The 10,000-nt window shown below is 44.3% G+C and overlaps 1 protein-coding gene and 1 long non-coding RNA gene across 2 annotated transcripts in view; both read right to left on the bottom strand.

Annotated features, from left to right (window-relative positions):
• arhgef40 (Rho guanine nucleotide exchange factor (GEF) 40) overlaps positions 1-2,279 on the bottom strand; it is a 22,555-nt gene extending 20,276 nt beyond the window's left edge. The window contains 1 exon segment of the mRNA XM_084691274.1: positions 2,008-2,279. Within this exon segment, the coding sequence (XP_084547400.1) occupies positions 2,008-2,010 (3 nt within the window). The 5' untranslated portion in view covers positions 2,011-2,279.
• Positions 2,280-9,391: 7,112 nt separating this feature from the next.
• LOC146221855 (uncharacterized) overlaps positions 9,392-10,000 on the bottom strand; it is a 1,290-nt gene continuing 681 nt past the window's right edge. The window contains exons 2-3 of the long non-coding RNA XR_014746726.1: positions 9,951-10,000; positions 9,392-9,708 (exon numbers count right to left, since the gene is read on the bottom strand). The exon at positions 9,951-10,000 is cut by the window's right edge and continues 132 nt beyond it. This is a non-coding gene — a long non-coding RNA (uncharacterized LOC146221855). The remainder of the gene's footprint in view (positions 9,709-9,950) is intronic.

The following is a 10,000-nucleotide window of genomic DNA, read 5'->3' on the forward strand; positions in this document are numbered from 1 at the left end:
GCTTGGCAGACAGACAGTAAGGGGAGGAGGGAGAGGGAGGGAGAGAGGGAGAGAGAGAGGGGGAGAGAGAGAGTGAGGAAAAGGGGAGGGGTGGGGAGAAAGAGAGAGGTAAAGCAAGAGAGAGGAGGTAGAAGATTGAGATCTAATAGTACTCTATGTTCAGACCAAAAGAGAGAGATGGGGAAGAGAATGAGCGAGAGAGAACAGAAAGATAGAGAGGGTATGAGTGAGACAGCTCCTGACTACAGGGAGAGAGGGATGGGAAGCAGGATAGAAGGAAGAGTGATAGAAACCAGATGTAGCCTACATGACCCAGAACATGAGAGAGAGATATAGGGAGAGAAACAGAGAGACAGGGAGACAGAGGAAGGGAGGGAAACAGAGAGAGGGAAAGAGAGAGAGGGAGGGAGATAGGGAGAGAAACAGAGACAGAGGGAGAGAGAAGAAGGGAGAGAAACAGAGAGAGAGGGAGAGAGAGGAAGGGAGAGAAACAGAGAGAGAGGGAGAGAGAGACAAAGCTAGACAGGGGGGTGGGGGGGGGGTCTATAAGATGTGATTTCCTCCTCTAAATCCTCCTTCTCTTCTAACCCAAACCATGAGGAGAAACTGACTGACCCTGGCACTGAGGACGTTTACCTCCTCCTCACTTCCTCCTCACCTCCTCTAACTCACCTCCTCACCTCCTCTGTCAACTCTAGTCTCTCCCCCTGCTTCTACCCCCATACCCCCTCCTCCTCCTTGTCTCTCCTCTCGCTTCCTGCTTCTCCTCCCTCTTCCTCCCTCTTCCTCCTCTTCCCCCTCCTCCTCTTCAATGCTGGTCCTCCTTCTCTTCCCCCTCCTCCTCCTCTGGGATTCTTGCAAGGCAGTGATCTAGTGATCTGTCCCCTAGACTGTTCGTGTCTGGTAGCTAGTCCCTAAAGGATTTCCAAATGACTGGACACCAGTCTGGGGCATATGCATGTGTGCGTGTGCTCGTATGTGTGTGTGTGAGTGTCTGTGTGTGCTGTGTTTACTTAACTATGTCCAGATTATCCAAAAGTTCCTATTTTGAAACTGAGAAAAGAATTGGTCTCTTCTCATGTTCTCCCTCCCAGACATTTTCTGCCATCCCTTGTTTTCTCTCTTTCTCTCTCTTTCTCTCTTTTTCTCTCGTTCCCTCATTTTATTTCAGGCCCAATGTGGAAAATGAGGCATCATCCAAACTCACCAAGATCCCCCTCTTCCATCCCTCTCTCTCTCTCTCTCTCTCTCTCTCTCTCTCTCTCTCTCTCTCTCTCTCTCTCTCTCTCTCTCTCTCTCTCTCTCTCTCTCTCTCTCTCTCTCTCTCTCTCTCTCTCTCTCTCTCTCTCTCTGTCTGTCTGTCTGTCTGTCTGCCAAACAGCTCCACCCTGTCCCACACAGTAGGGGGAACACTGAAAAAGGCTAATTTTGGCATCTAAGCTCTCTCTCTCCCTCTCCATCTCCATCTCTGTCTGCCCTCCTCCTCCCTCTTTTCCTCCCTCTGTTGATGTATTCTTGACTGTCTCGTATGTCTGTGTGTGTGTGTGTGTGTGTGTATGCTTGTAGATATATGCAAACTGTCAGACACACTGTTAGCAAGCCATGATCAACGCTTACAAACACTCAACGTATTAACAACGGAACCACACGCAATCTGAGTGTGCAGCATTACTCCTCAGAATATATTAGAAATATTTCCTGATAACTGCATTAACGCAATATTAGGAGCCGTTCTCTTACTTTAAGTAAAGGAAAAGAAGGTTGGGGGATCCAATGCTCATTTTGGTAGTAACATTTGTTAACATTTGCACTGAGTAAAATGTATCCTTCTAATTTGTCGAGTCGAATGTGTCCGTTGTTGTTTTTGAACAAGACGCAATTGGCTACATCAATTGAACTGACAGCAACTTGAAAGAAGCGTAAGCGATAAACAATATCCGTTTTGTTTCCAACACTCTTCAAAAAAAAAAAACGGTTGGTGGCCAAACGGCTATCCAGGGGACTTACCATGGCGCGGGTGGAGAATGCCTACATGCTCGGTAGCTCCTTTCCTGGCTCCGTTTCCTCTAGACATCCAAAGATAAATAACTTTCTCAACGGCTACAAAATCACTTCTGCCATAGGGGTGAACTGGCACCTCACCGTAATAACGTGTTTGTGTTAGTTGGCTACTGAATACGTTAGTCTCACTCACATATGACAAGACAGACAAAAGGGAAGGGGTTTTGTTCGGGTGTCGGTTACGCCGCTCTCCGCTTCGAGGTTATTTCCCTTGACTGCAGGCGTTCTGACTGAACATTTTTTCCTTGTCGGTCTCTCCCACTGTCAGTCCCAAACTCCCACACCCCTCCCTCAAACCAGCGCCACCCCAAACAAGAGCGCTACAGTGCCACGCTCAACCGCTCTCCACTCAAACTTTCCATTTTTTCCCCTCTATCATAAATGAACAAACAATGAAACGTTGTTGCTCCACCCTGAATGTAATTGAATTCGTTCTGAATTTTATTGTAGACAATTATATCTGCGGACATTTAGCGCATTCTCCGTTTTATTGGCTTCTATCATGGGCTTAAACCCAACTTTTAATCAACTTTATTGAAACTCATAATGAAACACACTTAAGCTTCTAAGATCCACATAATGAAGTCAAAGACAGTGTAAAGATTTTAGAGCTGTAGAAACAGGCGGAACAACTTTCAACTGTACGGTAGCCTCAAAATGTTGTCTTTGAACATTTATAGGACAACCTAACAACGTAGTCCGCATTCCACGGTCCTTAAATGCCAAAGCGCCCCCTTGTGGTCATGGTCATTGGAAACGCCAATGGACTAACCGTAATCTTCGTCACTCGCCTAGAGAATTTGGAAATAAAGATAACCAATAAACATAGAATACAATACATGTTTGATGTGTTGAAAGACCGTCCATGGTGTCCAATAAGAAAGTATGAGGGGCCATCTAGAAAAACAAATGTACATGTTAAGTGAAAGGAGAGGATAGGAGAGAGGAGGAGAGGAGAAGAGGGGAGAGGAGAAGAGGAGGAGAGGAGAAGAGGGGAGAGGAGAAGAGGAGGAGAGGAGAAGAGGGAAGAGGAGAAGAGGAGGAGAGGAGAAGAGGGAAGAGGAGAAGAGGAGGAGAGGAGAAGAGGGAAGAGGAGAAGAGGAGGAGAGGAGAAGAGGAGGAGAGGAGAAGAGGAGGAGAGGAGAACAAGAAGCTTGGAGCAGAATACAATAAAGAACATTAAAGTCCTCATCCAGTACTCATGATGCATAGAGGGCCCTTAGGGTGTGAGTCTGTGTGTCTGTAGAGGGTTAGATTAGGTCGTGTGTCTGTAGAGGGTTAGATTAGGTCAAGTGTCTGTGTGTCTGTAGAGGGTTAGATTAGGTCAAGTGTCTGTGTGTCTGTAGAGGGTTAGATTAGGTCATGTGTGTGTGTGTCTGTAGAGGGTTAGATTAGGTCATGTGTGTGTGTGTCTGTAGAGGGTTAGATTAGGTCGTGTGTCTGTAGAGGGTTAGATTAGGTCATGTGTCTGTGTGTCTGTAGAGGGTTAGATTAGGTCAAGTGTCTGTGTGTCTGTAGAGGGTTAGATTAGGTCAAGTGTCTGTGTGTCTGTAGAGGGTTAGATTAGGTCATGTGTGTGTGTGTCTGTAGAGGGTTAGATTAGGTCATGTGTGTGTGTGTCTGTAGAGGGTTAGATTAGGTCGTGTGTCTGTAGAGGGTTAGATTAGGTCAAGTGTCTGTGTGTCTGTAGAGGGTTAGATTAGGTCAAGTGTCTGTGTGTCTGTAGAGGGTTAGATTAGGTCATGTGTGTGTGTGTCTGTAGAGGGTTAAATTAGGTCATGTGTGTGTGTGTCTGTAGAGGGTTAGATTAGGTCATGTGTGTGTGTGTCTGTAGAGGGTTAGATTAGGTCATGTGTGTGTGTGTCTTTAGAGGGTTAGATTAGGTCATGTGTGTGTGTGTCTGTAGAGGGTTAGATTAGGTCATGTGTGTGTGTGTCTGTAGAGGGTTAGATTAGGTCATGTGTGTGTGTGTCTGTAGAGGGTTAGATTAGGTCATGTGTGTGTGTGTGTCTGTAGAGGGTTAGATTAGGTCATGTGTGTGTGTGTCTGTAGAGGGTTAGATTAGGTCATGTGTGTGTGTGTCTGTAGAGGGTTAGATTAGGTCAAGTGTCTGTGTGTCTGTAGAGGGTTAGATTAGGTCATGTGTGTGTGTGTCTGTAGAGGGTTAGATTAGGTCATGTGTGTGTGTGTCTGTAGAGGGTTAGATTAGGTCATGTGTGTGTGTGTCTGTAGAGGGTTAGATTAGGTCATGTGTGTGTGTGTCTTTAGAGGGTTAGATTAGGTCATGTGTGTGTGTGTCTGTAGAGGGTTAGATTAGGTCATGTGTGTGTGTGTCTGTAGAGGGTTAGATTAGGTCATGTGTGTGTGTGTCTGTAGAGGGTTAGATTAGGTCATGTGTGTGTGTGTCTGTAGAGGGTTAGATTAGGTCATGTGTGTGTGTGTCTGTAGAGGGTTAGATTAGGTCATGTGTGTGTGTGTCTGTAGAGGGTTAGATTAGGTCAAGTGTCTGTGTGTCTGTAGAGGGTTAGATTAGGTCATGTGTGTGTGTGTCTGTAGAGGGTTAGATTAGGTCATGTGTGTGTGTGTCTGTAGAGGGTTAGATTAGGTCATGTGTGTGTGTGTCTGTAGAGGGTTAGATTAGGTCATGTGTCTGTGTGTCTGTAGAGGGTTAGATTAGGTCATGTGTGTGTGTGTCTGTAGAGGGTTAGATTAGGTCATGTGTGTGTGTGTCTGTAGAGGGTTAGATTAGGTCATGTGTGTGTGTGTCTGTAGAGGGTTAGATTAGGTCATGTGTGTGTGTGTCTTTAGAGGGTTAGATTAGGTCATGTGTGTGTGTGTCTGTAGAGGGTTAGATTAGGTCATGTGTGTGTGTGTCTGTAGAGGGTTAGATTAGGTCATGTGTGTGTGTGTCTGTAGAGGGTTAGATTAGGTCATGTGTGTGTGTGTCTGTAGAGGGTTAGATTAGGTCATGTGTGTGTGTGTCTGTAGAGGGTTAGATTAGGTCATGTGTGTGTGTGTCTGTAGAGGGTTAGATTAGGTCAAGTGTCTGTGTGTCTGTAGAGGGTTAGATTAGGTCATGTGTGTGTGTGTCTGTAGAGGGTTAGATTAGGTCATGTGTGTGTGTGTCTGTAGAGGGTTAGATTAGGTCATGTGTGTGTGTGTCTGTAGAGGGTTAGATTAAGTCATGTGTGTGTGTGTCTGTAGAGGGTTAGATTAGGTCATGTGTGTGTGTGTCTGTAGAGGGTTAGATTAGGTTGTGTGTCTGTAGAGGGTTAGATTAGGTCATGTGTCTGTGTGTCTGTAGAGGGTTAGATTAGGTCAAGTGTCTGTGTGTCTGTAGAGGGTTAGATTAGGTCATGTGTGTGTGTGTCTGTAGAGGGTTAGATTAGGTCATGTGTGTGTGTGTCTGTAGAGGGTTAGATTAGGTCATGTGTGTGTGTGTCTGTAGAGGGTTAGATTAGGTCATGTGTGTGTGTGTGTCTGTAGAGGGTTAGATTAGGTCATGTGTGTGTGTGTCTTTAGAGGGTTAGATTAGGTCATGTGTGTGTGTGTCTGTAGAGGGTTAGATTAGGTCATGTGTGTGTGTGTCTGTAGAGGGTTAGATTAGGTCATGTGTGTGTGTGTCTGTAGAGGGTTAGATTAGGTCATGTGTGTGTGTGTCTGTAGAGGGTTAGATTAGGTCATGTGTGTGTGTGTCTGTAGAGGGTTAGATTAGGTCATGTGTGTGTGTGTCTGTAGAGGGTTAGATTAGGTCAAGTGTCTGTGTGTCTGTAGAGGGTTAGATTAGGTCATGTGTGTGTGTGTCTGTAGAGGGTTAGATTAGGTCATGTGTCTGTGTGTCTGTAGAGGGTTAGATTAGGTCATGTGTGTGTGTGTCTGTAGAGGGTTAGATTAGGTCATGTGTCTGTGTGTCTGTAGAGGGTTAGATTAGGTCAAGTGTCTGTGTGTCTGTAGAGGGTTAGATTAGGTCATGTGTGTGTGTGTCTGTAGAGGGTTAGATTAGGTCATGTGTCTGTGTGTCTGTAGAGGGTTAGATTAGGTCATGTGTGTGTGTGTCTGTAGAGGTTTAGATTAGGTCATGTGTGTGTGTGTCTGTAGAGGGTTAGATTAGGTCGTGTGTCTGTAGAGGGTTAGATTAGGTCATGTGTCTGTGTGTCTGTAGAGGGTTAGATTAGGTCAAGTGTCTGTGTGTCTGTAGAGGGTTAGATTAGGTCAAGTGTCTGTGTGTCTGTAGAGGGTTAGATTAGGTCATGTGTCTGTGTGTCTGTAGAGGGTTAGATTAGGTCATGTGTCTGTGTGTCTGTAGAGGGTTAGATTAGGTCATGTGTGTGTGTGTCTGTAGAGGGTTAGATTAGGTCATGTGTCTGTGTGTCTGTAGAGGGTTAGATTAGGTCAAGTGTCTGTGTGTCTGTAGAGGGTTAGATTAGGTCAAGTGTCTGTGTGTCTGTAGAGGGTTAGATTAGGTCATGTGTGTGTGTGTCTGTAGAGGGTTAGATTAGGTCATGTGTCTGTAGGACACAAAAAGGACATGTTTGCAGAAAAGTATCTACATCAGTTTAGTCTGCATGTGGGCTACAGATTTTCAAAATTGTAATTGGTATTTGATTTTTGATAAACCCAAACATTACATTTTCCTAAGAAGCAAGAAGCAAGGCAAGGAAAGCAAGCAAAATATTATATTTTATTGATTATTTTTCATACCATCAATTTCAAGAGGACAGGATTGTCGAAGTTATTACTTTAATGACCAAACCTACATGTTGAAAAACAATATTGTTCTCAAATCTAATTGTTGCATTTATTAAAGCACTAATGGTGTAAGCATTGAAGCAGCACCTGTCTAGTGTGTTGATTCCTCTTCTACATTTCACAAACTATGACAAGTATGACATCACAGGTGATGTCATGCCAATCCCCTGATTTGGTAATGACAACACAATCCTCATTATTAGGAGGTCCGTTAGGCTGAGTAGGAGCCCAGTTAAAGTATGTAAGGGGCTGCCCGGCCACATCCACAAAAACCCCGTCTAATTGTCTGTCGTTCGCTCCGATGAACGCGAAATCTGAGCCGACCACGAATTTGGCATCGAGTGCTCGGTTCTCCTCCTCGTCCCGCGGCATGGCTATCGCAGCGCCCAGGTCGCTACAGCACTTCACTCCTTCATCGTAATTTGCCAAGAAGCCGTTGGAGAAGAAGTATTTGTCGCCGCCTTTCTGGAAGAGTCTGAAGCTGGAAGCTTCCGAGAAAAGATAGGAATGTTTTTTTCACCCCAACGACTCATCTCTGATTGAACGGTTTGTTGTTTATACTTGTGCTACGTGTTTACATTGGTCTGTATGAACAGTAAGCATGTGTGTTCCTGTGGAAGGCAACCATACCCATCTCAAGCCTGGTCATTTTAGACTTCAGCAGCTGGATCTCAGAGAGCAGATGTGCGTTGTCACTGGCGTCGCTCACTGAACCTGAGATGGTTATCCATTATATGAACAAATTAAATAGATATATATTCAATAGATCTCACTACCACCTTTTCTGAATAGGTGTGTGTGTGTCAACATGTGTGTGTCTACATGTGTGTGTGTGTGTGTGTGTGTGTGTGTGTGTGTGTGTGTGTGTGTGTAAAATGTGCTAAACAACTCACTGCCCGGCTCTCCTCTCTCTCCTTTAGGTCCCTCGGGGCCAACAAGTCCTGGGGGCCCAAGAGCCCCGACTTCCCCTGAGCACAGAGACAGTATATGTGACCCCAGAAGCAAGAGTCAAAACGAAATAGAACACAAAATAGAATTCACAGTCGAAAGCACCACGAAAAGAGCAATAGAACACAACACTAAACAATAAACACCCAATGGAATGCACAGTAGAACATTCTTACATTACATTCTGACCACAATGTACAATGTACAGCCTGCAGTTTGTCTATGTCTTATCAAGGATCCACTGTGTAACGAACCCTGCCTGTCCATCACCTGAGTCAGCCTGTCGATTTGGATTCATAAAATACTGTTACCTGTTATACTATGGAGGACCAAACCTGTCATATTTACAAATGAATGAATGAATAAATAAATGAACACATGAATTAATAAATGAATGAATACATGAATGAATAAATAAATGAATACACAAATAAATACATAAATACATGTAAATTATAAGGTAATATTGATTGACAATTGTGCATTAATTAGTACATGTATTCATTTATTTATGTCTAAATGCATGGATGTGGACATTTATTTATTCATTCATTCATTTGTAAATATGGCAGGTTTGGTCCTCCATATTATACCTGCCTCCGCTGTCTGCAGTTGGGTCTTGGCCTGAGCCTCAACAATATCTTTACTGGTTCATATTTCACTGTTTTCAGAAATAGAGATTAGGAGACAAATTATGACCTAGTTAAAAAAAAGTTTTATAATTTGTTTTGTATTCATTCTTACTCCCGGTCGTGTAGATTTACCCTCTACAACATCCGGAAGATCAGGAGATACCTGTCCGAGCACTCCACCCAGCTGCTTGTCCAAGCCCTTGTCCTCTCCAAGTTGGACTACTGCAACTCGCTGCTCGCCGGTCTCCCAGCATGTGCAACCCGCCCTCTTCAGAGGATTCAGAACGCAGCGGCCGGCCTAGTCTACAATCTACCCAGGCGCTCCCATGTTACTCCGCTCTTCATCTCCCTCCACTGGCTACCCATCACGACCCGCATCAGATTCAAGACCCTGGTACTGACCTTCCGAGAGGTGAACGGGACTGGACCCTACTACATTGTTGTACCCGCTGTGAAATATTTTAATTTTTCTGTTACTTGCTTTTTCCACAACTACACTTGCACTTATAGCGATTCATGTTGTTTAATTGTAACTTGTTTAACTGCTTGGTTGTTCACAAGGTGTGCTTCATGTTTTGGCTACCCGCAATGTTTTGGGGCTATATTGTTGTTATTATCAGTGACCTATGCACTTTGTAAAGCTCTCTCTTGGAAGTCGCTTTGGATAAAAGCGTCTGCTAAATGAATACATGTAAATGTACTAAGAAAATATTTTTTACCTTGTCTTTATCCAAACCAAACCCTACATTCTTCTCAAAAGATCACATGTATTTAAACTTGTCTTGTTTTTTACAACATGCAAATCTTCGTGTCACCTCTAATAGTCCAGTTGCAAAACTACAGCATTCTCGGAATCTCTGGAGTAATTTATTTAATTGAGGATTATTAAAGGAAAAATCTGTTAAGATTAAGGTAATACAACATAACAGTAGATCAGTCAGTCAGGTACATACACAAGACAATTACGACAAACAGTGATAAGATGATAGATTTGGGTTTATTCAGGATTACATACATTCTTAGCAACCGTGTGGTTGTCTGAAAGACACACTATGTTTGGTCCACTGACCTAAAGTCATTTACCGACCCAAAGTAGAGGAGATAGATATAAAAACGACAAATCTTACAATCTGCTCTAAAACAGGAAACCCGGCAGGTCCGCTTTCGCTGCACCTGTTATCAGTACCAGCTGGTTAAACCACACCATTGTGACCTCAGGAGGTCTCTCTCCGGCTGCGTTGCTGCACAGCGCATCCCTGTGGTCAGTTTCTGTAGCTGCTGTAGAAGCCAACTCTGGTGACTCCTGCATCGTTAGAGCCTGTCATGGCGAACCAGACGGGAGAGATGTCAGTCATGGCGAACCAGTCGGGATAGATGTTAGAGTTTGACCACAGGATGAGGGAGGGACCTATCTGCTAACACTATCTCCTGCTCTGCCATGGGCAGGGACGTTTCAGTATGTTTCTGCTACCTAATGTACGCCCCCAAACCTATGCTGTCAACAGCTTCAGTTTGTGTTAGGGTTAGACGGTCCTGCTGAAACGTCAGTTAAGGTTGTACCTGAGAAACACAGAAAGTTGAGGGGCTCCTTGCAGGGGCGGTCCTCCCAC

This window comes from Hypomesus nipponensis, chromosome 25 (assembly GCF_054491055.1).
Source record: "Hypomesus nipponensis isolate SF chromosome 25, ASM5449105v1, whole genome shotgun sequence".
Taxonomy (NCBI): Eukaryota; Metazoa; Chordata; class Actinopteri; order Osmeriformes; family Osmeridae; genus Hypomesus; species Hypomesus nipponensis.